General features: G+C 55.1%; 10 protein-coding genes across 10 annotated transcripts; 4 read left to right on the top strand and 6 right to left on the bottom strand.

The window, feature by feature from the left end:
• Positions 1-797: 797 nt before the first annotated feature.
• BJX68DRAFT_103067 (aldehyde dehydrogenase family protein) lies at positions 798-2,773 on the bottom strand. Its single transcript, XM_071035769.1, has 2 exons — positions 1,744-2,773; positions 798-1,640 (listed from the first exon to the last, which is right to left on the bottom strand). The coding sequence occupies exons 1-2, from the start codon at positions 2,539-2,541 to the stop codon at positions 1,014-1,016; spliced, it is 1,425 nt and encodes a 474-aa protein (XP_070898121.1). The 5' UTR covers positions 2,542-2,773; the 3' UTR covers positions 798-1,013.
• A 681-nt stretch (positions 2,774-3,454) lies between these two features.
• Positions 3,455-5,568, top strand: BJX68DRAFT_276294 (putative MFS alpha-glucoside transporter). Its single transcript, XM_071048063.1, has 2 exons — positions 3,455-3,642; positions 3,695-5,568. Exons 1-2 carry the CDS (start codon positions 3,463-3,465, stop codon positions 5,183-5,185), a joined length of 1,671 nt encoding a protein of 556 aa, XP_070898120.1. The 5' UTR covers positions 3,455-3,462; the 3' UTR covers positions 5,186-5,568.
• On the top strand, positions 5,394-7,151 carry BJX68DRAFT_267658 (FAD-dependent oxidoreductase; the record flags this gene model as incomplete). Its single annotated transcript, XM_071045867.1, has 3 exons — positions 5,394-5,827; positions 5,924-6,650; positions 6,717-7,151. The coding sequence occupies 3 exons, from the start codon at positions 5,394-5,396 to the stop codon at positions 7,149-7,151; spliced, it is 1,596 nt and encodes a 531-aa protein (XP_070898119.1).
• A 200-nt stretch (positions 7,152-7,351) lies between these two features.
• On the bottom strand, positions 7,352-10,593 carry BJX68DRAFT_255821 (putative beta-galactosidase; the record flags this gene model as incomplete). Its single annotated transcript, XM_071043107.1, has 3 exons — positions 7,352-8,522; positions 8,571-9,948; positions 10,002-10,593. The coding sequence occupies 3 exons, from the start codon at positions 10,591-10,593 to the stop codon at positions 7,352-7,354; spliced, it is 3,141 nt and encodes a 1,046-aa protein (XP_070898118.1).
• A 290-nt stretch (positions 10,594-10,883) lies between these two features.
• On the bottom strand, positions 10,884-13,691 carry BJX68DRAFT_103042 (glycoside hydrolase family 2 protein). The gene is made up of 3 exons (XM_071035768.1): positions 11,867-13,691; positions 11,408-11,818; positions 10,884-11,347 (listed from the first exon to the last, which is right to left on the bottom strand). The coding sequence occupies exons 1-3, from the start codon at positions 13,318-13,320 to the stop codon at positions 11,167-11,169; spliced, it is 2,046 nt and encodes a 681-aa protein (XP_070898117.1). The 5' UTR covers positions 13,321-13,691; the 3' UTR covers positions 10,884-11,166.
• On the bottom strand, positions 13,513-16,029 carry BJX68DRAFT_238690 (Zn(II)2Cys6 transcription factor). The gene is made up of 8 exons (XM_071040409.1): positions 15,897-16,029; positions 15,823-15,851; positions 15,691-15,765; positions 15,549-15,624; positions 14,863-15,500; positions 14,657-14,818; positions 14,068-14,610; positions 13,513-14,021 (listed from the first exon to the last, which is right to left on the bottom strand). Exons 1-8 carry the CDS (start codon positions 15,948-15,950, stop codon positions 13,790-13,792), a joined length of 1,809 nt encoding a protein of 602 aa, XP_070898116.1. The 5' UTR covers positions 15,951-16,029; the 3' UTR covers positions 13,513-13,789.
• A 344-nt stretch (positions 16,030-16,373) lies between these two features.
• On the top strand, positions 16,374-18,223 carry BJX68DRAFT_276287 (general substrate transporter; the record flags this gene model as incomplete). The annotated part of the gene is made up of 3 exons (XM_071048062.1): positions 16,374-16,612; positions 16,660-16,968; positions 17,019-18,223. The coding sequence occupies 3 exons, from the start codon at positions 16,374-16,376 to the stop codon at positions 18,064-18,066; spliced, it is 1,596 nt and encodes a 531-aa protein (XP_070898115.1). The 3' UTR covers positions 18,067-18,223.
• A 534-nt stretch (positions 18,224-18,757) lies between these two features.
• Positions 18,758-20,050, bottom strand: BJX68DRAFT_276286 (polysaccharide lyase family 1 protein; the record flags this gene model as incomplete). The annotated part of the gene is made up of 3 exons (XM_071048061.1): positions 18,758-19,227; positions 19,288-19,456; positions 19,514-20,050. 3 exons carry the CDS (start codon positions 20,048-20,050, stop codon positions 18,758-18,760), a joined length of 1,176 nt encoding a protein of 391 aa, XP_070898114.1.
• A 1,557-nt stretch (positions 20,051-21,607) lies between these two features.
• BJX68DRAFT_238687 (Metallo-dependent phosphatase-like protein) lies at positions 21,608-23,306 on the top strand. Its single transcript, XM_071040408.1, has 2 exons — positions 21,608-22,709; positions 22,767-23,306. The coding sequence occupies exons 1-2, from the start codon at positions 21,759-21,761 to the stop codon at positions 22,956-22,958; spliced, it is 1,143 nt and encodes a 380-aa protein (XP_070898113.1). The 5' UTR covers positions 21,608-21,758; the 3' UTR covers positions 22,959-23,306.
• Positions 23,149-23,880, bottom strand: BJX68DRAFT_267651 (uncharacterized protein; the record flags this gene model as incomplete). Its single annotated transcript, XM_071045866.1, has 1 exon — positions 23,149-23,880. One exon carries the CDS (start codon positions 23,878-23,880, stop codon positions 23,149-23,151), a length of 732 nt encoding a protein of 243 aa, XP_070898112.1.
• Between the last annotated feature and the right edge of the window lie 361 nt (positions 23,881-24,241).

Here is a 24,241-nt window from a genome sequence, read left to right as displayed (position 1 = left end):
TGGCCATGCATTCTCTCTTGGTCGCCTATTTCCACCACTATTCCAGAACACGCTCCAGCCCGTCACTCAGTATCGCAGCTGAATAGGGACAAGAATGCTAGCGGCGCGCACCCGCACATCTCGGCGTCTCGCCAAGGGTGCCTTCAAATCGTTCATTGAAGAGACACTGCAAGACCATCAGAACCGTACGGTTGCGCCCGCGACACGACACGGCAGCAGGAGCCGACTCCGTCCTAGTTAGTAGTTCACGATAACTCATCCTCGACGATCAGCGCACGCTAGCCGGAAGTCCGCAGCGTCTGCCGTCCAGCGGGACCTGCGCCGGTGCCAAAAGACCTCCACAACAGCCAATCATATACCGCAGCGAATGGACGATCCAAGAGAGCTTTCCAAATAAGGTTAGAGCAGCGGAGAATCTCCGGGAAGAACTGGAGAGAGTTGGCGGGCCTAGACTCGCAAGGTTTTGACGGGCGTTGCAGTGCACTGTTTGGACGAATGGATTGGGCCACGATGAGATTGAGGGGGCTTGGTGGGGAGTGCGGAGCTGGAGGTGCGAGTTGGCAGTGCCGATCATCACATTCGTCAGGAGCGGTCGTGCTGACCGGAGATTGAGCCCTGAGAGATGATTGCTGAGCGGGTGTTTGTTGTTCGAGACAATATATTAACGGCGTGGCTTGCGGCTGAGGATGACCCGGGGTACTGGGTGCAGCGGGCTGAAGATCACTAATCCCGGGTAATCAGGCCTCTGGACTCTTATGGAGAAGCTTGGGTTCTTTTCAGCTTTCTTCGCGCCGTCCTTGGTGTGTTCTGCAACACTCTTGGTGGGGTCTGGACTGAGACTCACCGACCTTTCCAATGCCCCTCATCGAGCCCGTGCACGTGCACCTGCCACCAGCAGCCCCGGCCAGTCTCGACTCCATACCATAACCCCTCTCTACGAGCGGACTGGAATGACATGACGAGAACAAGAGATATCATTAAACCAAACACCAAATCGCACACAATCTACTGATCTACGCCTTCTTAATCCAAAGCGTCTGACAATTACAATACTGCACAAGCCCCTGGAGCCCCCACTCACTCCCAATCCCCGAGCTCTTATGCCCGCCAAACGGCGCAAGCGGCGAAACCTCGAAATGCGAATTAATCCAGACACTGCCAGCCTCAAGGCGATCCGCAATCCGCCTCGCGCGCTCCGCATCCCCAGACCAAACCGACGCGCCCAGTCCCGTCTCAACCCCATTCGCACGCGCAAGCACATCCTCCTCATCGCTCCATTTCAACACCGGCAGAATCGGCGCAAATGGTTCCTCCTGCACGACGCGAGACGTCTCGGGCGGGTTGTCGATGATGGTGGGGTGGATGAAGTAGCCGTCGGAGTCGGCGATGGAGGCGGAGCCCAGGGCGGTGGTGAGGTTGTCGCTCGTGATGGTGGAGAAGAGTTCCTTGGCTTTTTCGTACTGCATGCTGTTTTGCACGGGGCCGAAGAAGGTGTCGCTGTTTGTCCCCGGGCCGACGGGGAGGTTTTTCACAAACTCGACGAATTTCGCCAGGAAGGCGTCGTAGATTTTCTCGTGCACGTAGAGGCGCTTTATCATCATGCAGACTTGGGCACTGCAGAGGAAGGAGAGGATGCCGAGCTATAATATTGTCCATTGGCGTTAGTGAGGGGTAGACGCGGTGGGGTTTTACCGGAGAGGAAGCGGGATTCGAGGGAGGGAGCGGCTGAGCTGAGCTACTCACATTCGGGATAACCTTGTCGATGTCCACGTCGTCGCAGACAATGGCCGCGTCATTGCCGCCCAGCTCGAGGGTTACACGTTTCAGCGTCTTCGCCGCCGACGCCATGACACGCTTCCCCGTGAGCGTCGACCCCGTGAAACTGATCTTGTCGATACCGGGGTGCTCGGTGATCATAGGACCCAGGTCATCGCCTCCACTAAGCGCCTGAAACACGCCAGGAGGGAAGTGTGGGATAGCAAGTTCAGCGAGCTTGAGCGCGCAGTAAGGTGTAAAGGGGGACGGTTTCACAATGACAGCGTTACCTGTGTAAATCGCCTGTACGACTTTGCCGATGGCGAGGAGCACTGGGAAATTCCACGGAACAATCGCAGCCGCGACACCCAGCGGCACGTAGCGCTGAATCGTCTTGACATCCTCTTTATCCTGGATGACCGTCTCGGGGATCTCCATTGTAGGAATCGCCCGCGTCCAGGTGACGGCCATGCCGACTTCGACGGACGACTGGGTCAGCGGCTTACCCTGTTCCTGTGTGAGGAGGGCGGCGAGCGCGTCCTTGTTTGCCTCAAGGGCGTCGGCGTACGCGTTGAGGGCCTTGCGGCGCTCGTCAAAGGTCGTCCGCGACCATTTCTTGTATGCGGCCCGGGCGGCTGTGACGGCGCGGTCGAGGTCTGCTGCGGTGGTTACTGGGACCTTGGGGTTGGGCTGCTTGTTGGCGGGGTTGATGCCGTGTCGTGTTGTTTCGGTGGCTAGCAGCTGGCCGTCGACGACGTTGCGGAAGGTGGTTGTATCGAGAGACATAGTGTGCGATGGATGGGATTGGGGCAAAAGGGCAGAGCGATCGAGGACTGGGAGAAGGGAGACGGCTTTATATCTTGTTACACGGAATCGTCTAGCGGCAGTTCGGCGCAGCTCAGCTGAATGGTACGCATCATCAGCCCCTCGAGCTATGAATTATTTGAGCTTAGTGACGGGCTATGGACCAAAAAGGGCGTATTAAGCGCGGCTAAGTCCCGAAATCCAGGCCGGCCAGCCCTTAGCTGAGCGCGATCTTCAGCTACTGGAGGTAAGAATCGGGCAAGATGCGCTAGCTGCTCCCCCACCATTGCACAGCCGTCTTTTTGATGCTGCTGTAGGCCGGTTGTGCATTACATGACCTTGTCTCTGTTCTCTCGTCATTTTCCAACAAAGCCCAAGTACGACCGTTAGTTTGAGCATACAATCACAGCTGCGAAGCATCGGCAGAAGCTCAGTTGGTGGAATACATGGAATCGCGGGGATGCGGGGAGAGTTCGACCCCAGGCGCAGAGCGACCCAAGGACCAAATGTTCAAAAGATGTACAATCTGGACGTCGATCCGCGGATCTTTTACCACGCACGGAGTTTGCTGGTTCCAAACTGGCGCCCGGAGTGCAAATTCGGCAGATTTGGCTACAAGAATGAGGGGTTGTGCGGGGATTGAGTTTGGGTATCTTTTTGGCACTATTTGGTCCTGGCCCAGACTCTAGTGTTTGATATGCATAATGCTATTAATGATTGTGCATTGATATCCCTGCTGTGATCCTCGTAGATGCGAAGACTCTTCAAGGTCTTGGTGAGGACCTTGTTGGGCAGCGCAGCCAATGAGGGCCAGACCAAAACAGATTATCGCGTGTGCCCCGCCATCATCTGCCATCCACAAAATGAATTTTCTCCTCACTTTTGAGATCAACCCGGGCAACAATGTCTGGGTCAGAAAAAGACGACAAGCAGATTCGCCTGGTGCAGGTCCTCCCTGTCGACTCGGATCTGCAGGATGCTGAGCTGTCCTACGAGTTCACAAAGGATGAGCACACCCTGCGCTTCTGGGAGGCCGCCCGCCGCCACTGGCCGGCACTGGCTTGGGGCATGTTTATGAATTTGGTACGTGCTTTCGTAGACATTCAGAGACAGTTATGCTGACAGATATGTACAGGCCACCGTCCTCAAAGGCATCGACGGCGGCGTGGTCAAAGGCCTGGTCGGGCTGCCCATCTTCAAGCAGACGTACGGCTACAACCGCAACGGCGAGTACATCCTGGCCGCGCAGTGGATCTCTGCATTCAACTACGCCAACCTGCTCGGTGCCATCGTCGGTGCTCTACTGTCGGCCGTCGCATACGACCGCTTCGGCCCGCGGATTATGATCGCCGTCTGCTCGGTCATGTCCATCGGCTTCATCTTCATCCAGTTCTACAGCCATTCGCCGGCACAGCTGTTCGTCGGCCAGCTGGTCAACGGCTGTATCATCGCCTTCTACCCGATCTGCGCGTCCGCATACGTCGGTGAAGTCACGCCACTCGTCCTCCGCGGCTTCGCAGCAACAATGACCAACCTCGCCTTCTCCATCGGCTCCCTGATCGCCTCAGGAATCCTCAAGGGCACCGAACCACTACAGACAACAATGTCGTACAAAATCCCCATCGCAACCCAATGGGCCCTCCCCTGCCTCATGCTCCTGCTCGTCTACTTCGTCCCCGACCCACCCTACTGGCTCTGCCGGAAAGGGCGCCACACCGACGCCCTGCGCTCGCTCCAACGCCTCGCCACGCCAACCGTCGATGTCTCCCACAAACTCGCTCACATCCGCGAAACCCTCAAGCTCGAGGAATCCTTCCAGGGTGACCGCCCGCACTACCTCGAGTGCTTCCGCGGCCCGAATGCACGGCGTCTACTAATCTGCGTCATGGCGTACTCCATGCAAGCGTTTACGGGAAACGTCTTTTTCATCAGCTACGCGGTGCATTTTATGGAACTCGCTGGATTGGACGCGAGCGATGCGTTCTCGATGAATATTGGCCTGACGGCGATTGGGTTTCTGGGGACGTGCATTTCCTGGTTCCTACTTTCGTATATTGGGAGACGCACAATGTACCTCTTCGGGTGCTGCGCGCTGTCGGTCATCCTCTTCGCCATTGGCGCCGTCGACCTTGCACCCCGCGATACAGGCACAGCGGCAACATGGGCGCAGTGCGCGCTTATGCTCTCCTGCACATTCGTCTACGACCTCTCCCTCGGGCCCTTTTGCTACGTGCTCCTCGCCGAAGTCAGTTCCGCGAGATTACGGGGCTTCACCATCGCCCTCGCGACGGTCAGCTGCTACGTGTGGTCTGTCGTCTTCGCGGTCGTGATCCCCTACGCGATGAACGAAGATGAGGGGAACTGGCGCGGGAAAATGGGGTTCCTGTTTGCGGGGACGGCTGCGCTGTGTGCGGTTTATTGTTTCTTTTGTCTTCCCGAGACGAGGGGGCGGACGTTTGAGGAGCTCGATGTGCTGTTCGAGAGGAGGGTTCCGTCTAGGCACTTTAAGCGGTGTCGGGTTGATATTGTAGATGCGGCGCAGGGGGAAGGACGATTCGAGGGGCAGGGGCGGGTTGCTGAGAGTGGAAACGCGGATCGGAAGAGAGAGGCAGACGCAGGGGTCTGATTTTGATATGCACTGGATGCATGCCGATGGGGAAGGGATGTAGATAGCGAACAGGGGAAGATTCGATCCGGGAGGTGAAACAAACACTGTATATACTCCTGCCAGCGCGATTGTATCACCCTGTCCGACGATGAACAGACACAACGACGATTGAAGTAACCTTGCCTTGGGTATCCCCGCCCCTTTCCTCGCCCCTTTTCCTCCTCCCATGTCTGCCTGGCATACCGAAGCGTATAGAAAAGCCCTTGAATCTGCTGCCTTCACCTTTCCACACTACGAAATGACAACATCACCAATACTCCTCCCAACCCCCTCTCCCTCCTCGTCCTCTTCCCACCCCACCTCCACGACATCCTGCAAACCCTTCCACGTCCTGATAATCGGCGGCTCAATCACAGGCCTAACGCTCGCGCACTGCCTAACCGCCGCCGGAATCTCGTATACGATCCTCGAGAAACACCGCAACCTTGTGGCTCCCCTGGGGGGCGGGATCGGTGTCGCACCGACTGGTGCTAGAATCCTCGACCAGCTTGGCCTCTTTGAGAATCTGAATGCAATCGCGCAGGGGATTCGCATTCTTCGCACGGGGTTTCCAGATGGGAGCGGGGTTAGTCAGACGTGGGTTCGGGAGTTTGAGGGGAGGTATGTTTTGTTCGTATCGTTTGGCTTTTGGTTGGGGAGGGACAGGGCAGGAGAGAGAATAATGGGTTGCTGACTGTTACATATCCTTCCCTGTAGGTACGGATACGGCTTTAGCATCGTGACGAGGCAACAGTTGCTCGAGGTGCTGTATACAGGCCTCGGCGAGAGGGCCAAGCAGGCCGTGCATGGAGGTGCAGAGGTGACAAAGATCTGCCACGAGGGCGATGTGGTCAAGGTGCACACAAGCGCCGGGAATGTGTATACAGGAGACCTCGTCGTTGGTGCGGACGGTCTGCACAGTATCGCGCGCTCGGACATACTGAAGATGATCGGAAGAAAAGCCATCGGAGAGACGTCGAGTGAGAGACCCTCCCCCCTCTCCCATGTACCCTTCGATCTCCCTCCTCGAGATCAAAAACGCCAGTGGCAACTAATACCATACTCTCGCACAGATCTCACAGCAGACTACCGCGTGCACGTCGGCCTGTCCACCTCCATCCCGGACCTGAGTACCGGCGAACAAATCATCCGCTCCTACGACGGCTTCGCGCTATTCGTCTTCTGCGGCAAGGACGGAGAGGTCGGCTGGTTCGCGACCGAGAAGCTGGACCGGCGATATACATACCCTGAGCGGCCGATCTATACGCAAGAAGACGCAATGGCGTATTGCGAGAGTCTGTCGGATGTCAACGTCTGGGGCGATATCAAGTTTGGTGCGGTGTGGAAGGCGCGCACCTCGTTCTCGCATGCGCTTGTTGATGAGCATGTTTTTTCGACGTGGAATTGTGGGAGAGTGGTTTGTGTTGGGGATAGTGTTGTCAAGGTGCGCATTCTTCCCATAGTCAAGGATGATTTGCAGGCATATATACTGATGCTGTGCCAACTATAGATAAGCCCCAACTCCGGCCTCGGCGCAAGCCTAGGGATGGAATGTGCAGCGGCATTGACCAACAAACTACACTCCCTCCTCTCGTCCAAATCCCCAATCTCCAAGGGGACCTCCAAGCCCTCCACAGCGACAATCGAGGCCCTCCTCAACGAATACACAAATTCCCAGCACCGTCGCGCGCGGATGATCGGATTCGCCTCGTACGGCGCGATCCGGCTGCACTCGCGAGACGGGTGGCTCAATGCGCTGATCGGTGGGTTTGTACTTCGCTCGGAAAGACTGGCAGTCTTTTGGACGACGGTTATTATGAAGGGGGGGATCAAGTTGGATTTTCGCCCTGTGCCACGGAGGGGTTCGGAGAAGCAGAGGTGGACCATGCGGTCGGTTATTCTATTTGTTTCCGCTATTGTGGTGCTGCTTGCTGTCGCTTTGTAGATGCTATTAGTCTTGATCCTGGTTCGGGAAATATGATTACGGTGGGGAACTATCGACTCGCTTGTGTCTAGTAATTCATGTGGTTATATTGGTACTTGGGTCGAGATATATTTCGTTGCTAAGCGTATGCCCTCCTCGCAACCAATGAAAAATGGAGCATCAAGTGCCTTCGAGGCGACATCTCACTTAATAAAAGAAACTCAAGCAAAATCCCCCAAAACAGCCTCAAGCCTAAACCCAAACTCCCTCTCCTCACACGGCACGCGATACTTGTCCAGCGTCGTCGGCCCACACGCGCCAGTGCCGACCCCACAAGTCTGCACATCCAGCCGTACGCGAACCAGCTTCTCCGGAACAAGCTCATTCGCATGCTTCGCCTTTTCCACAGCTTCAGCGCTATACCGTGTCGCCACCCAGTCGAACAGCCTCTCCTCAGAGCTCGAGTCGTTCGATTTCGAGGAAGGTGTGTCGCGCGTAACTCTCACCCCCCACCCTCTCCCATCCCCAACACGCAGCCACCTCGTCTCCATCCGGTTCCCGCCCTCCTGGGGAACTTCATACGGTGTATGCAGTTCCGCCGTGGTAGCGCGGTACACACCGATCTTCTGCGACCGCTTCTTATCCGCGTAGGCCTCTCCAGGTCCGAGACCGAACCACGCCGCGTTGTCGAGGGTATCATTTAATAGAAGATCGAATCCCACCCGTGGGACGTCTTTGGGCTTGGAGCCGGTGGGTGTTAGCTTCGTTCGGACAGATAGGGCGCCCTCGCCGGTGATACGGTATGTTGTGGTGGCTTCGTAGCCCCAGGCGAGGATTGGAGGGGAGAGGAAGGTTGTTGTTTTGAGTTCGATGGTCGACTCATCGATCTGGGTTAGAGAGATTGAGCGGAGTTGCGAGGTTAGCACGTCGAGCCCGTAGCGGCGCCATTCGCCTAGATCATATGGGATGTCGTTGTCTGTCGGTGGACGCCAGAAGCCCAGAGTGAGGGTTCCCGTTGTGGAGTCTGCGAGGAGTTCGGTGCCCTGTGCGAGCCACGAGGTGAGATTTCCCGTTGTGCGGGAGAATTTGAAGACAAAGTCCGTTCCCGTGATGACGTAGTGCGACTTTGTTGGCTTTGAGCTGACTGCAAAGGCTGCCCTGGGTGAGGGTGCCGCGGCGATGTTGGCAAAGTCGAGCCGGTGCTGGAACCAGGCGATCTCGTAGCCTGCGTCGGACCAGGCGGAGGCGTGCTTTGTGTTGAATGTCACGGTGAGCCAGGTTTCTGCTCCAGAGGTCTTTTTGTAGGAGAAGGAGCCTGGGAAGGTGAGTTTTCCTGTCTTCCCGGGCTGGATGTCGGGGAGAGTCAGTGTTCCAGCGTCGATGATCTTCGATCTGCTCCGTGTCAGTCTGTGGCCCATGAAGAGAAAAGGCGATACGTACCCCTCTCCAAGCACCTCAACCTGATAAACAGCCTGTAATCCGCTCAAATCCACAAAATCAAACCGATTCTCGACATGAATCTCCCCACCATCGAACCACGCATGCACAGGCGCATACGCCTTCCTCAGCTCGACAAAGCCGGGCGTCGGCGTATGATCACTGTACAGCAATCCATCCAGCACAAAATTCCCATCGTTCGGCTCGTCGCCGAAATCCCCGCCATATCCATAGAACCCGCGCTCCTCATCCCAAAGCCCATGGTTCGCCCACTCCCAGATCCACCCGCCCTGAAGACGACGATGGGATCGGAAGGCATTCATGTAGTCTTCAAGTCCACCGGGCGCATTCCCCATCGCGTGCCCGTACTCGCACAGCACGATAGGTTTCGCGAAGTCATCGCCTTCTTCCTGCGCTAATCTCTCGATGCGCGCGACAGAGGGGTACATGTACGAGAACATATCCGCCGTCTCGGCGTTCACATCCCCCTCATAATGTACGGGTCTCGACGGATCCTCATCCTTGATATACCGATACATCGCGCGATGGTTCTCGCCATAAAACGCCTCGTTGCCCAGGGACCAGATAACAACGGACGCATAGTTCTTATCGCGCTGCACCATCTGCACCGCACGATCGAGGTACGCTTCCTTCCAGACGGGGTTATTCGACGTAAACTCGGCCGCCTGAGCGAAGGTCAACTTCTTCCGCTCCTCGTAGTCCATGCTCTCCGGGATATCGAGCGGGCGCGCGACGGCGTCGTAGAACCCGTGGCATTCGAGGTCTGCTTCGTCCATGACGTACAGGCCCAGTTCGTCGCAGAGGGAGAACAGGGCCGGGTGCGACGGGTAGTGGCAGCAGCGGACGGAGTTGACGTTGTGCTGCTTCATCAGTAGCAGATCGTTGCGGAGGAAGGCGAGGGGCACGGCGCGCCCGTGCAGGGGGTGGTGGTCGTGGCGGTTTACGCCGCGGAAGAGGATAGGGGTGCCGTTGATGGTGATGTTGCCGTTGAGGATCTCGACTTGGCGGAAGCCGACTCTGTGGGGGACTTTTTGGAGGGTTGTTTGCTCGGATTTCAGGGTGAGTTCCAGGTTGTACAGGTTGGGGGTTTCGGCGGTCCATTTGCGTGGGTTGGGGACCGGGAGGGTAAAGGTGAGGGTCCCACTGGAGGATGCGGATTGGTTTTCGGATATGATTGTCTTTTGATCGTTGAAGGGGTCGGAGAGGGTCACTGTCACCGTGCTCGAGGTTGTCGCTGTCACGTCAACCGAGACCTGAAGCTCCGCATCGACATAGTCCTTGTCCAGCGTTGTCTTGACGCGGAAATCCTCAATGCGCGCAGCAGAGGGAAAGGCGATCAAGGTGACATCGCGGAAGATGCCTGCCCAAGTCATTAGCATCCAGTTAACCCCAGGGTATATCGGCAGTACGAACCAGAAAGCCACCATTGATCCTGATCCTCGATGTAAGACCCGTCAGACCACTGATAGACGCGAACAAAGACTTCATTCGCCTCGCCCCTCTTCACAATTTCTGAAATGTCAAACTCTGCGGGATTTCGACTGCCCTGTGCGTATCCAACCTCGACCCCATTTACCCACACATGGTACGCGCTGTCGACTCCATCAAAGCGCAGTCGCAACTGATCGGACTTGCCCCAGGCAGCGGGGACATGGAACGTCTTCTTGTATGTACCGGTGGGGTTCTCACTGGGGACATGTGGCGGTGCCGTAGGGAAGGGGAAGATCACATTCGTATAGTGAGGTCGTCCATAGCCCTGTAGCTGCCAGTGTCCGGGGACAACGATGGGCTTCCATTCGTCATCTTGACCTTTATCTTCCTCTCCTTTTTCAGTCGAGGTAGGAGACGGCGCAAGTAGCGGCGAAGAAACATAATTAAAGTCCCAATTGCCGTTTAGAGACAGACTCGTCTTGGGGATCCAGTACGCGCGGGGCTTGAGGCGGTTGCGCTGGAAGACCGCGGGGTTCTCCCAGTCGTTAACTTTGACTGATTCTGTTTCGGCCATATTGTGCGTCTCTGTGTACTTGTGCCGGTGATGTCGGTGGCGTGCAGTTCTCGTCCGGGAAATCAGCCGATACTTAGACCGGCCGGTTGATTAAATCTATCAACGACTTCCCTGTTATTGACGAGGGCGGCATTTAAATGTGTAGAGGGGAGGAGACGACGTGGGGTTCTAAGCCTGCTGACGTAGCGTGCAGGTGTGCCTGTGCCTGTGCCGACGCTTTGTCTGTCGGGGATGTCGGAGTAAATAGCGGGTAATTTTGTCCTACTCTGGAACATCCAAGCGGGATTCAAGCGGAAGTTGCGCTGGTATTGATTGGTGGATGCAGATTGACTCCAACTCGGGGGTGTCGGGTCCGTGTCGGATTAGTCTGGCTACAGCGTTGCGGGGTCGGGACACGACTGCGTCTGGCCCCGCAGGAGTTCGGTGCTGGCGGTGGATCTCGAGTCAGGATCATTGTCCGAGGAGAGGGGAGGATTAGATAGTTGGTCACATTCTAGTACTATCCAATCCTATTTGCCCGGTTGACTCGAGGGCGATATGTGATTTCTGTCCATCTCAGCGGAGCCAAAATCCTCATTGAAACAGCTTCTGCGCTGCCCTCCTGAGCACCTTCCGAATAAAGTGTTTCTCCTCCAGCACCTCCTTGTAGTAGTAGTCCTTCGCAGCCTCCATGATCGCCCGAACTCGATCCGCAGGGACCTTTTCCCTCCGATCATACGAGTAGAGCCCGTTGACCTCTTGCTCGATGTCCGTCCTATTGTAGTCATCAGTACTACCGAACGAATCCCCCACAGAGGCAAACACAAGAACTTACAGCTGCGTATAAACAAACCCACACGTATGCCCCCCCTTGACAACCGCCATGACCAATTTCTCCAATCTCGCCAAGAGATCATTCGGATCCGCCGCAGTGGTATATCCCCAGTCCTTCCCAGACCCCTGTTCATCCTTTGCCGGGGCAATATTCACGCCCCCAAACTCCGAGCAGATGACCGGTGCTCCGGTTGTGTGCCTGGCACCGGGGTCGATGATGATGTTGGTGCCTTCGCGGATAGGCTCGACAAACAGTTCGCCGTGGAGCTTTCGGGCGAGGATCCCGTTGTCCATCTTTGAGCACATTTTGGCTAGTTCGGCCGAGTCGCTGTAGTCGTGGAATGTCGTGAGATCCGTCGAGACATGCTCCCAGCCGCAGTTGTCGTTGACGGGCCGGGTTTCATCCAGCGATCTGTACATGATTAGCCATCTGATAGAGTAAGGAATCGGAGGGATATACTTGGTCAACGTATAAATTAACCGGATGTGATTCCTCTGCTCCACATTCCCCTTGAGATCCTTATACCCCCACGACTCATTAACTGGCGTCCAGACAACCACACACGGATGGCTGCGGTCCCTCTTGACAGCCGCCGCCCACTCCTCATTGAACCTCTCGATATACTCCTGGCTGAACTCGTATGCATTCCCAATCTCGCCCCAGACGAGATATCCCAGGCGATCCGCCCAGTAGTGGAAAATCGGGTCTTCGACCTTTTGGTGCTTGCGGCACCCGTTGAATCCCATTCTCTTGGCCAGTTCAATGTCTGTTTTTAACGCGTCCGATGACGGGGGTGTGAGCCCCGTGTCGGGCCAGTAGCCCTGGTCGAGGACCAGCGCTTGGAAGTAGGGTTGGCCGTTGAGCCGGAAGGTCCCGTCGCCGTTTTCCCACGTTATGCTGCGCATGCCGACTGTAGTTTGGACCTCGTCTATAACAGTCCCCGTGGCATCTTCGAGCGAGATCTCGACGTCGTAGAGGATTGGATGCTCGGGCGCCCACAGCGCAATCCGGTTGTACCAGACGTCCGCCTCCGGATACGCGAGCTCGAGCTCGCTCTCGATCCTGCCGGTCGCCGCATCGCCCTCGGAAATCCGCACGTCGAGATCAATCGCGACGGAATCTTCCTTGTCGCTCGCACCAACACCCAGACTTGATTTCCCAATAACCTCCCCCGTCAAACTAACCACCGTCTTGATAATCAACGCGCCATGCGAGACTCCCTCGAGGACGACCCACCCCCTAACCCTCCCTTCCTCAATGTCATCCCCACTAAGCACCGTGCCCGCACTCCAATCCCCGATCCGGACCGCGGGGACACTCTCCAGCCACACGCTCTGCCAGATCCCGCTGGTCGGGGTGTAGAAAATACTCTCGGGCTCGGGACCCCAGTACTGTTTCCCGCGCGGCTGTGTGAGGTCTGTGGGGGAGTCGCGGACGCGGATTGTGACCCTTTTCTCGTCGTTCTCTCCAGCAGCGGCGAACGCATCGCTGACATCCGCATCGAAGGGGACATAGCCGCCCCGATGCTCGCCGTACAGATGCCCATCAACCCAGATCGAACACTCGTAATCGACCGCCCCGAATCTCAGCAGCACCCGGTGCCCCGCTGCTTTCTCGGCATCGGTCCGGATATCCTGGATGCCCCGCTCATACCACAACACCTCGTGCGCCTCGCGGAGATCCAATCCCGACGCACGGGTCTGGAACGCATAAGGGACGTTAATGGTCGTCTTTCGATGTGTGTCTGCGGACTCGGGGAGGCCGGTCTCTTGCCATTTTTCTTCGAGCCCGGTATTCGAGTCATCGAAGAGGAATGCCCAGGGACCGTTTAGAATAGTCCAGGTTAGGTTCTTGCGGACGAGGTCCGGGCGCGGGTAGCTGGTCGATGGCGGGGGCGGGTCGTTTGTTCCCATTTTCGATGACCCGGAATCGATTACTGGCGGAGATGGAGTTTAATTTAGGGTGTATATCTCTGGGTTGATTTTTTTGAGCTAGCTACTCGAGTGAGGGGGGTTCAGATGGTGTTGTCGTCGACCGACACGCGTTACCCCTCGCCGATGACGTAGCAGACTCATCACACTTTCGGCGTATCATCAACCAACCGAACACGGAAAAGAAACATTTAATTGATATCCAGCGCGGGGTAAAAGGGGAAAAAAAAAGAAAAGAAAAGAAATTGCAGCAACAGGCCGTTGACCGTTTGACGGTCGCGTCAGTTCTATCCGAGACGTAAGGAGGACCTTGTCGAGTTTCGTTTGTAGGCAAACGGGGGTCAGTAAAAGCAGTGGAAAATCCGCAACATAATTCACAGTAAGTCTACCCTACATAGACCGAGCCCTTCACGGTTAACCACATTTAATAGTGCAGATCGGCGTTAATCCATTACGAAATCTCGCCAACGCTCAGCAAAATAGCCTGAAGCGATGTACTCGCATCATCAATAAGCCGAATGCTCTGTAGGACGCTTGGGGACACTCCACATCCCGGAATCTGCAGCCACTGCGTCAAATGCGTGCTTAGATTGACTCCGATGTCAACCACATTGGCGGGCAGACAATCCCGTAATGCGTTTTCGCGCGCTGCGGCAAGGACAATGAGCATCACCGATGCCATTCTGCTTGGAATTAGTGCCAGCACCAAAGACGGAGGGGGAGACCTACGAGAGAGAGCAAATCCAAGTATCGACCATGATGGTTTGCGGGAACCCCTGTAGGTTCTGGGCATGTAGGCAGCATGCCTCGAGGCACGTCCGACACCCTTCGTAGGCCTTCTGCGGCACCGTCTCGCCACGGGTTGTCAATGAAAGCGACCATGTCAGGTATGGCCGGTATATGACGCTTTTACACGCAAGGTATCGCTGGCGAAGGAAACCGGCTTCGGTTGATCGCGCGGGCTCGCGTGTGGCAGAGAACTGGAACGGCGGGGGGAGGAGGTCTTTCCATTTTTCAAGCTGGTGATCGAGCTCCGCAACGACTTTTGGGAACTGATGAACATCCGAGGCGACACCGTTGTTTCGCGCGTAAAGCAGATCGTGAACTCGGTTTAGGAGCCGACGCATGGAAATGCATGCTAGGAAGTAAAGGGACGATTGTTCCTCAATCGCCGGAGAGGCATGGGTGTGGTATTCGCCGGGTAGTGGAACAGATGACTCGATGTCTGCTATGCCAGTTTGTGGAAGCGCGGCCAGCTCTGCCAGGTAGTCACTAGGACGATGAGCATGGAATCGGAAATGGGGGTGGTTCAGCCAACCTTTCCAGAATGTAGCAGGACCAGAAGATCCGCCGCAGGCATTCCTGTTGCTCCGGGGCAGACTCGGATGCAGGATACGAAAGGAGTAGACGACATTTGATCGCAGCAGCGCTAATGAACGACCAAGCTTGGATGGGACGTTGAAGAAAGGCGAAGAACAACCTGATTAGTTAGTGACAGGTAGTTAGTAACAGGAATAGACATACGCGGCAAAGAATAGACATTGCACTGCTTCCGTCGAACACTCGGCCTGCGCCAAATGGATCTTTCTGAAGGCCAGATCAAAGTAGAGCCCGCTCATCAGCTGCCAGCGATGCCGGTGCTCCGAGTCCGTGGGGTCCTGACTAGCCCCTGCGGATGCAGATTGTATGAGCTGACTCGCGGACCCTAGAGCCATTACCAAGAGGGCACGACATGAGCTAATGCCTTCGTCGAAACCATTTGACAGGACCTGCAGCTCCACCTCGGTGCGAGTGGCCCGTGACATGGTCGGATACCAGTAGTTGACATTGTGTTCGAAGCTGTGCAGTATAGAATCGACCTCAGGTTTGCTCACGTATGGAAGGACGCCAGACGTCCGATGCTTCAGTGGTGGTCTCGCACTTTCCAAGCGAAAGACGGACCCGCGGTAGTTCTGTCGCAGAGCATGGAAGTCTTGGAAATGCGGCCACGCCAAGATGGATTCGGTTGTCGACGAGTGAAACTGCGATAAGATCGCGTTTGAGATCTGATCAGGCGGACTCCCCGCGCGGGGGACCGAATCAATCGTCGCTGGGGAGAAGAATGCCAGGGGAGAAGGGGGTATACGAGGGTCTACAGGGGTGGCGGCTGGGAGCAGAGTCCGCTTTGGGAAAGAGTCAGGGTGATCCCATCAGGGCAGGAGCGACCATACCAGCTGGGTGGCCATCTCCCGCAGCATATTCTCCGACCTCAAGGCCACGTCAAGGATCAAGTCGGATTTGCTTTTCCTGCAGGTTGCGTGAGAATGACAGCGTTGGGGTGTCCGGCACATTCTCCGGCGTGGCTGGACTTACGGAATCGCCTCTGCTCCAAACAGACATTCTTCGCCGGTCGTCGAGCAGGTCGCACATGGTTGTCTGCCGTCGCATCTGCAAGAAATCAGTTGAGATTGGGTCAAGCATCTCCTTCCGAGCTCCCCGACTGACCTGACTTTGCGATGCCTGCACGAATCACACTGCGCGAGTCAGCCCACTGCCATCAACCAGCCTCGGCAACATACCGCGTGAGAGGTCCTCTTGCGCTTCCTCGACTCCGCGTCTCCATCCAAGGCCATCGTTCTTGCGGGATGTCAAAAGTCGTGAGCCAGCAGGAACGGGTCTTTGCTGTTGCAGAGCTAATATAATCGCGGCCCAATGGAAAGTGCGAGTCTCGTGTTCAAAGCGGGGAAACAGCAGCAGGTGGTTCGATCCGATTCTTGTCCCTTCCGGCTTCCCCGACTCGCTTTGGCGCCACCTTAGCAGAACAGCCCCCGTGGGGAAATTACCCAAATTTGACTAGCAGCCCAGGGAACTGGCTTTGAATCCTGCCTCCAGCCCGCTCCATCTCCCCGATTGGCGCTTCTTTTTGCCGTCGTCTCACTTCTTCAAGCACCCCAGCACAATGCCGGCCACGTATAAGTAGTCGCGTATGTCTGGGGAAGAGGGAAGGTCCACAGCTCTCAACCCGCATTGCAGATCACAAACTCACGGTGTCTACCATGGCAGACGAAAATATTGAGAAGTCCGCCGCAGAGCAGCATGAGGCCGTGGCCGAGACGGAGGAGGCCCGCGTCGCTCACGATGCCCTCAACGGCAATTACAGTCCCTGGACTGTGGCGATGATCCGTCTTTACATTGTCTTGATCGTTCCATATCTGTGCGGAACCCTGAATGGCTTTGACGGCAGCTTGATGGGTGCGATCAATGCCATGACCTCGTACCAGGACTTTTTCGACATGTACGTTCAAGTCGGTCAAAATCGCAAACCTCGCTAACTCGTTCCAGGAAGTCTGCAGGGTCCAGCACTGGCATCATCTTTGCAATGTACAACATCGGATCCATACCTGCCGTGTTCTTCACCGGCCCTGTCAATGACTACTGGGGTCGCCGCGTGGGTATGTTCATTGGAGCGGTAATCATCATCATCGGCACCTGCGTCCAGAGTCCATCCGTGAACCGGGGAATGTTCCTTGCGGGACGATTTATCTTGGGCTTCGGCGTCAGCTTCTGCTGCGTGTCGGCTCCTTGCTACGTCAGTGAGATGGCGCATCCCGCCTGGCGTGGCACCATCACTGGGCTGTACAACTGCACATGGTAGGATGTCATACATCCTAGTCTCTCTGAAAAATCGCTAACATGTGTAGGTACATTGGGTCTATTTTGGCCTCTTGGGTCGTCTATGGATGTGCCAAGCTGGATAACCCCGATTCCTTCCGTATTCCCATCTGGTGCCAACTCATCTCCTCCGTCTTCGTCGCCATCGGCGTCTGGTTCATTCCGGAGTCGCCACGCTGGCTCATGGCGCAGGATCGAGCGGAGGATGCTGCCAAGGTGCTCGCCAAATACCACGGAGATAGCGACCCTAACCACCCCATCGTCGTGCTCCAGATGAGGGAAATGAGGGAGAGTATCGCCACCGATGGCTCCGACAAGGCCTGGTGGGACTATCGCGAGCTATACACTGGCCACTCTGCGCGTCGCCGGCTCATCTGCGCCATTGGAATGGCGTGCTTTGGTCAGCTTTCTGGCAACTCCGTCACCAGCTACTATCTCCCAGTCATGCTCGAAAATGCCGGAATTGTATCTGAAGGCCGAAAGCTCCTTCTGAATGGTATCTACGCGCCGCTCTCATTCCTCGGTGCGATTCTCGGTGCAAGAATGACCGATACCATCGGTCGGCGCCCGCTCCTCATTTACTCGCTGCTCTTCTGCTCCGTTGCCTTTGCCATCATTACCGGAACTTCGAAGCAGGCCACGGAAGATCCAAGCAATACCGCCGCAGCCAACACAACCATCGCATTCATCTACCTGTTCGGAATCATCTTCTCCTTTGGCTGGACGCCCTTGCAGTCGATGTACATCGCAGAAACCCTCACAACCACGACTCGCGCCAAGGGCACAGCGGTCGGTAATCTCGCATCGTCGATCAGCAGCACCATCATACAGTACAGCTCCGGCCCGGCGTTCGACAACATTCACTACTACTTCTATCTGGTCTTCGTGTTCTGGGACTTGGTTGAAATAGTCATCATTTGGTTCTTTTTCCCAGAGACCAAAGACCGAACTCTCGAGGAGCTGGAGGAGGTCTTTTCTGATCCGAACCCTGTTAAGCGGAGTTTGGTTAAGCGTGATGCTGGAACGGTTCTCAATACGATGCAGGTGGAGTCTGCGAATAAGGAGGTTCAGGTCTAGGCGCGGAATGTTGCATACTGGTATGTGCGCATGCGCGGCTTCGACGATTGGGGCATTTATATAATATGCATTGGATGAGCATAGTAGCCTATGGACATGATGAGACAAGAGGAATATATTTTCATTCTACCTCCATCCAACTTGATCCACTCTAGACGCGCTGACTACCGCCTATGTTCACAGGGCAATACCAGCTTTCTGGCCAATAAACCGAATCGACATGGCCACCTTGCCCTTGACTTGGTTTGAATCGCACTAGAGTCACCACGGACCCCATTGTAAGCTCACCTCTGGCCTCACTCACTTGGCGGGGACGGAGGAACGGCCTTGCGTGATGTCACCTCAAGTCCGGCGACGCGGAACCACGATACAGCTGAAACTCAATCCACCTCTCCACGCCTTTACACCCAACTCCTCATATTTATCTCGATTCCACGTCGAGTGATCTCATCGACTCGTTTACAATATGCCCCTGTTTCGTCTGCCAAGGCCTTAAACAACCAAGTTCTCCAAGATCAGTTATTAGCTTCCAGAAAAAAGATAGAGTTGGCTGCGTAGGCGTAAGATTGCCATTGCCATGTTTGGTTCGCGGACGCCCTTCCAACTATAGGCGAATCGACAACTCGGCGATCATTTATATTCCGCGCCTAACGTATCGGCCGTAGTAGAATTACTGGGTAACAATAACCCGCTAGTGCTTCCTACGTGACCTCTTACACTTTGACCCAGTCGTAGCAGCAACCGACGCCAACGTGTTCCCTGCACCCCCAGGCACCGAACTCTGTATCTCACTTGCCTCCGCACAGTCAGCAATAGTAAGATCACCCCAATTCCCCAAAAAGCTCGCATCCGTATACGCCGTGTAATCGCCACCCGAGTTTGTATAGATACTCGAAGCGCAGTTGCGGCCGATATAGCTCGCGCACGCGTCGTTTCCACTCCCATCCGCAGAAGAGAGGAAGAGAGACCCGGAATCCCAGTTGGCGTCCGAAGCAATGTTAGCCACGTCTGTCCAGACGTTTCCTTCGAAAAGACCCTGTCCCTGTTGGTTTCCTTCGATTGCGTGGCCAGGGTTGTCTTCCCAGACGTTGTTGCAGGCGTGGAAGATTGTTGAGCCGCTGAGGGCTGGGCTGCGGCCGGTGGTTTTGTAGAGGTAGTTGCCTAGACTGAGTTAGGAGCCGCGTAAAAGTAAGATGGGTTGAATAAAGTCGGAAGGCGAACCTTTGAATGTGATCGAGTCGTTCTCGCCGACCAGCTCCATGCCCCAGTACTGGTACCCGTCGCAGCTGGTCGAGTAGGTGGTTTCGCCGTTGATGAAGTTGTTCGACAGGGTGACTTTGCTGTTGGGGTTGAAGCCAAAGACGTAGTGGACTCGCCCGATCAACGAGGTCTGTAACAATGCAGGGTGAGCGAGTAGGCCCAACTCAACGGATGGGAGGAAAGTTACCTCGACATGATCAATCCAAATCAAGCTACTGCCATCAAAGGTCAACGCATCTCCACCCCAAACATACTTCGGATTCAGCTCTGTGATCTTGATGTTCTGCACAATTACATTGCTGACGTCATTCCTAAACGCCAGCCCCTTCCCCTTGATCACTCCCTCACTCCCGACCCCCAGGAGCGTCTTGTCCGAAGCAACGGCAATGGGCGTTGGACCGGCGGCATCGTACGTCGCAATCGTACTCTGCTGTCCAGCGCAGTCGTCCTGCAGTATCAACTGGCATGCGTCGTCGGTTCCCCAGGAGTAGCACGCTGTGCCCGTTGCTGTGGTCCCGGTGAAATCGTATGTCTTCGTGAGTACGATCACCTGCTCGCCTTCGCTGGAGAGGAGGGACTCGAGCTCGGCGGCGTCGGCTGGGTACACGGGGGTTGCGGAGCCACCGCCAGTGACGCCTGAGGCGAAGCCCTCGGCCGACCCATGGACAGATTGCGCGGCGGCTAGCTTGGCTGCTGCCAGGACGGTAGGCAGAAAGTATCTCATACTTGACGAGTGATTGTCTGAGTTTCGAAATCAATCATGTATCAGAAATAAGCTTCCGGAGTTTATATAAACTAGCAGTCTGCATTCCTTGGACTGTGCGGCGAGGGAGTCGCGGAGTACTCCGCCGAACCCGTAGACTGTGTAGTATCAATCTCAAACTTGGTCTGTCTCAAAAGTTTCGAACTATTGCACAGCGCCCCACCAGGTGGACCTGTAAGGATTGACAGCCCCGCCGCAAAGTCTGCAAAGGGGCTCCCCCATACAGTTTTTACAACCTTACTGCCCTGAGTCGCCACGGAGGGCGACTCAAAAGATAAATCTCCCAGATGCAGCATATTACAGGGGAATTACCTACTCCTTCTTCACCTCTTGAAGCCTCGTTCATCGTAGTGCACGTTCTTGCATCAGCAGGTCCCTGCAATCTATATGAGACACCCCTGCGCTAATCCTGCGCGGGTCCAAGCTTTGTTCCGGACGAGCCACGCGTGTGGGTACCAGGGTTCGGAAGAATCAAGAAATATGTCGCTGGCTGCCGTCTTCCTTCTGGCCAACGAGGATCGTACCTAGGTGTACCTTATCTTATCGTCTCTGGTCACGCACTTTTCCTTGATGCAGCCTCTCTTCTGGGTTTGCCCCAACACGTCTCGATGTCACGTTGTACTCGACCGTCAATAGGATCCACAGGATCAGCCATAAATATCCCTAGACAATCCAATGTGTCTCCGAAAAAGACGGTGTGTGGCACTTGACCCGGTCGTAATCTGACAGCGGGATCTAAATTAAGGGGAGAACCTGCTCGGTCAGGGCGTACGAGTCAGGGGAAGGATGGCAGTGGAGAGGAGTCGGAATGCATTACTCGCCACAACCACAACGGCCGCCATATCCGAGAGTATGCCACAGCCACCTGCACATACGCCAACCAATTTTTATGGAGCTATGGGTGGAAATAGGCACCAGGATGGTTACGGGTATAATGTTGCATAATCTATTATTATTAGGAAGAAGGACTATGTCCAAGGCCCCTCTTATTGTTAAACTTGAGAAGTTGTTGAGATCGCGAGATGAGCCAATTGAGAGGGATTCAGGAATACCTCAAGGGTAACCGGAGATGTGTGTTCGATAAATGCTTGGTTTGAACAGGGGGTCTTGGAAAACGGTGAGGGAGGCTGGTACTTGTCAGAAAAACCCCCAAGATATGAGTTTGGCGAGGAAACCTGGGTTTGTTACTTAGTGTGGGCTTGCTGGGGGGTTGACCAAGCCATGATGCTAGTAGAAGCCTTGTAGGTCCATTTGTCAAGGCGGACAAGTCTCTAACTTGACATGCACCTGAGCCATAGATGACACACGGTGGTAAGAATGCTTTAACAGCAAGTAAGCGGTGGCGATGATGCTTTCTTTGTATACGAGCCCTACTCGTATTCTAGATGCTTAGAACGAGCCTTGGACGCCCACTGTTTTAGGCGCCCACTACCCCGCGTCCGACCTCACGTGTCGCCCGGCGAATACTCAGGCGGAGCCTGACTTTTGAGGATCAAAGTCTTATTGCGAAATGGTCTACAAACCAGTCTTGGTGCCATCTAAGGGCTCTAAAATAGGCACCTCAACAAATCTTTAATTATACTACAGTATCTGATTCAACCAAGGTTCCTCCACCTCAAAGCCATTCCATTAAGCCACATCGGGTCAAGAGCAGCCTAGCTTCGTGGACATGTCATCACTACCCGTTACCACTCCTGACACTGGAGGCGAATTTATCTTGAATAACCGAGAGAGTTATCTTGTTCTAGTCTCTCCCTCCATTCCTCTGGCTAAAGAGCCTGAATCACCTATTGTGGCAGAGGGTAGCGCAACTTCGCTAGAGCTGGATGTGGACGCTACAATATCAAAACTGCTGCAGGTTGGACGCTCGCGAAGGATCCCCCGGCCATTTTGCCTGGAACCCGCTGAGATTAGTGCCATCTGCTCGGCGGCAAGCGACGTTCTTCTCGCCGACCCAAGCTTATTAGAGGTTTCCGCCCCGGCCAAGATCGTCGGCGACATCCACGGCCAGTACACCGATCTGATTCGGATATTCGACCTCTGCGGCTTCCCTGAAGATACACAATATCTATTCCTCGGGAACTATGTTAGCAAGGGGAGGAACAGTCTTGAAACGATTCTGTTGCTCCTATGCTATAAGCTCAAGTACCCCAAGACCTTCTTTCTCCTGCGTGGGAACCACGAGTGCGCGTCCATCACTCGGCTGTCTTCATTTTACGACGAGTGTAAATATCGCTGCAAAGCGAACGTTTGGGAGACATTTCGGACTGTGTTTGACTCCCTGCCCATTGCCGCAATCGTGTCTGAGAAGCTCTTCTGTGTGCATGGCGGACTATCGCCCTCTCTGACAAATCTGGATGACATCCGTGCCATTGCTCGCCCAACAGATGTATCTGATGCTGGGTTGCTGACTGATCTTCTATGGAGTGATCCAGCGGACGCGGAAGAGGACTGGACGGAGAATGATCGGGGCGTGAGCTATTATTTCAACAAAAGTGTTACGCGGAACTTCTTACAGTGGAGCGGACTTGACATGATTTGCCGCGGCCATATGGTTGTCGACGAGGGGTACAAGTTTCATCATGATATGTCGGTAGTAACGATATTTTCAGCACCTAATGTGGGTCTAACAAAACCTCTCGATGTTGGCTTTTATGCTTATGGCGATCTCGTGCAGCACCTCGACGACCTGGACAATAGCGGTGCCATCATGGCCGTCGCCGCCGACCTCAGTTATGGCTTTGAAGTCCTCAAGCCTGTTGATCCGTACGGTCGCGGGAGAAAAGTACCTCGAGGCAATCGACCCGGCCAGCCGGAAGGGGGGACTGAGGAGTCTTTTCATGGACTTCCTCTTGCGCAGGATTTCTAGCTGGTAATCTCTTTGACCGCGAAAGCATGCATGTCAACAGCAGCGCAGCTCTAACGGAGAATAGACTGTGAGGCACACTACTGGAGCCTCCTCTACCGAAGATGAGCTGCTTTCCAGTAATGTGTCGAACAACGTATGATTCATCGTGTCCCAGCACTCAAGACTGCTTCTACCAGAACAGCGAGTCAAATCAACTCCCCCGCAAATAGCATTTCCTAGACTCAAATACCACCTTTACCCTCGTATGCATCTTCTTCGGATCCTGGCTAGACCTGATTACATCAAAACAATGCTGCATCCCACCATCATCAAGCCAACTATCCAGCCTACCGACAGATCGCATCGCCGTCGCCCGCAACGATCCGTTCAGTAGGTACAAGCATGAATCGACGTGGTCGGCATACCGAACCCAAAGCTCCGGCTTGTCCATTGACATGTTCCCCTGTAAGACGACGTCTTGGCCCAGTTCCTCGTGTCCGAAGCGCGACCGGAAGAACGCGTAGTTGTGGGTTGCGAGCATGTCATTGTGCATTTGCGCGTCGAAGCAGGGATTTGGAACCCAGCCGTGTGCGAGGAGGTCCAAAACACAGTCTGATGGGTTGTCGTCGGAGGCGACCTCGGGGCAGGTGATGTAGGCTCTGTGCGTGGCGTCATACTCTATCGGGAGGGGCCCTTTGTAGGCGTAGTCTGTGACGAGTGATTGCATTTCCAGAGGCAGATTTCGTAGTAGAAGAAGGAGATAAATGCAGGCCGTAAGTAAGAGGAGGAGGGATAAGCCGACGACCCCACCGGCGCATGGGGTTATATGGAGCTGCGGACGTCGCGGAGTGTGGGATGTTTCTGCGCGAATGAAGGCGGAATATTCCTCCATCGACGCGCGCAAGGGCTTCTTGATATCAGGGTCTGGGCGGTGGTACTGCATATCTAACTGTTTGCTACGCGACTGTTGGGTTATGTACTTGCTCCCCATGTCATTGTGCGCCGCGCGAAGTTAAGTACTGAGGTGGCCTGGCGGGGTCGGCGGACGCTATTCCCAACGAGGCCTCAATAGCCCAATTGACTGACACGCGGAGTAGATGCGGTTGATCCTAACACAGAGTGCAGGCCGGTGGCATTATTTTTCTACACTGTCGGGTAGTGTGTCAATGATTGGATAAGCAGGCTGTCAGTGGTAATCATTGGCGATCAGAAAGGGGTCAGTTTAGAGCGTTGCATGAAGAGACACTCGTCAGTAGCTAGCAGTAAAGCTCATATATTTCATAGTATTAGAGGCCCGGGTTGAT

Source organism: Aspergillus pseudodeflectus, assembly GCF_044049435.1.
Source record: "Aspergillus pseudodeflectus strain CBS 756.74 chromosome Unknown BJX68scaffold_26, whole genome shotgun sequence".
In the NCBI taxonomy this organism is placed as follows: Eukaryota; Fungi; Ascomycota; class Eurotiomycetes; order Eurotiales; family Aspergillaceae; genus Aspergillus; species Aspergillus pseudodeflectus.
Note: the sequence above shows the minus strand (reverse complement) of the source record. Positions and strands in the feature narration are given on the sequence as shown.

Excerpts from the sequence above, each read along its gene's own strand:
- BJX68DRAFT_103067 (XM_071035769.1), bottom strand. The coding sequence starts at position 2,541 with ATGTCTCTCGATACAACCACCTTCCGCAACGTCGTCGACGGCCAGCTG. Across the intron at positions 1,641-1,743 it reads TCGACAAGGTTATCCCGAAT|CTCGGCATCCTCTCCTTCCT; the intron begins GTGAGTAGCTCA and ends ACAATATTATAG.
- BJX68DRAFT_276294 (XM_071048063.1), top strand. The coding sequence starts at position 3,463 with ATGTCTGGGTCAGAAAAAGACGACAAGCAGATTCGCCTGGTGCAGGTC. Across the intron at positions 3,643-3,694 it reads GGGGCATGTTTATGAATTTG|GCCACCGTCCTCAAAGGCAT; the intron begins GTACGTGCTTTC and ends AGATATGTACAG.
- BJX68DRAFT_103042 (XM_071035768.1), bottom strand. The coding sequence starts at position 13,320 with ATGGGAACAAACGACCCGCCCCCGCCATCGACCAGCTACCCGCGCCCG. Across the intron at positions 11,819-11,866 it reads TTAATTTATACGTTGACCAA|ATCGCTGGATGAAACCCGGC; the intron begins GTATATCCCTCC and ends AATCATGTACAG. Across the intron at positions 11,348-11,407 it reads GGGTTTGTTTATACGCAGCT|GACGGACATCGAGCAAGAGG; the intron begins GTAAGTTCTTGT and ends TGACTACAATAG.
- BJX68DRAFT_238690 (XM_071040409.1), bottom strand. The coding sequence starts at position 15,950 with ATGGCCTTGGATGGAGACGCGGAGTCGAGGAAGCGCAAGAGGACCTCT. Across the intron at positions 15,501-15,548 it reads GGGAGATGGCCACCCAGCTG|CGGACTCTGCTCCCAGCCGC; the intron begins GTATGGTCGCTC and ends TCTTTCCCAAAG. Across the intron at positions 14,022-14,067 it reads ACTTGGATTTGCTCTCTCTC|AATGGCATCGGTGATGCTCA; the intron begins GTAGGTCTCCCC and ends AATTCCAAGCAG.
- BJX68DRAFT_238687 (XM_071040408.1), top strand. The coding sequence starts at position 21,759 with ATGTCATCACTACCCGTTACCACTCCTGACACTGGAGGCGAATTTATC. Across the intron at positions 22,710-22,766 it reads CGATATTTTCAGCACCTAAT|CACCTCGACGACCTGGACAA; the intron begins GTGGGTCTAACA and ends GATCTCGTGCAG.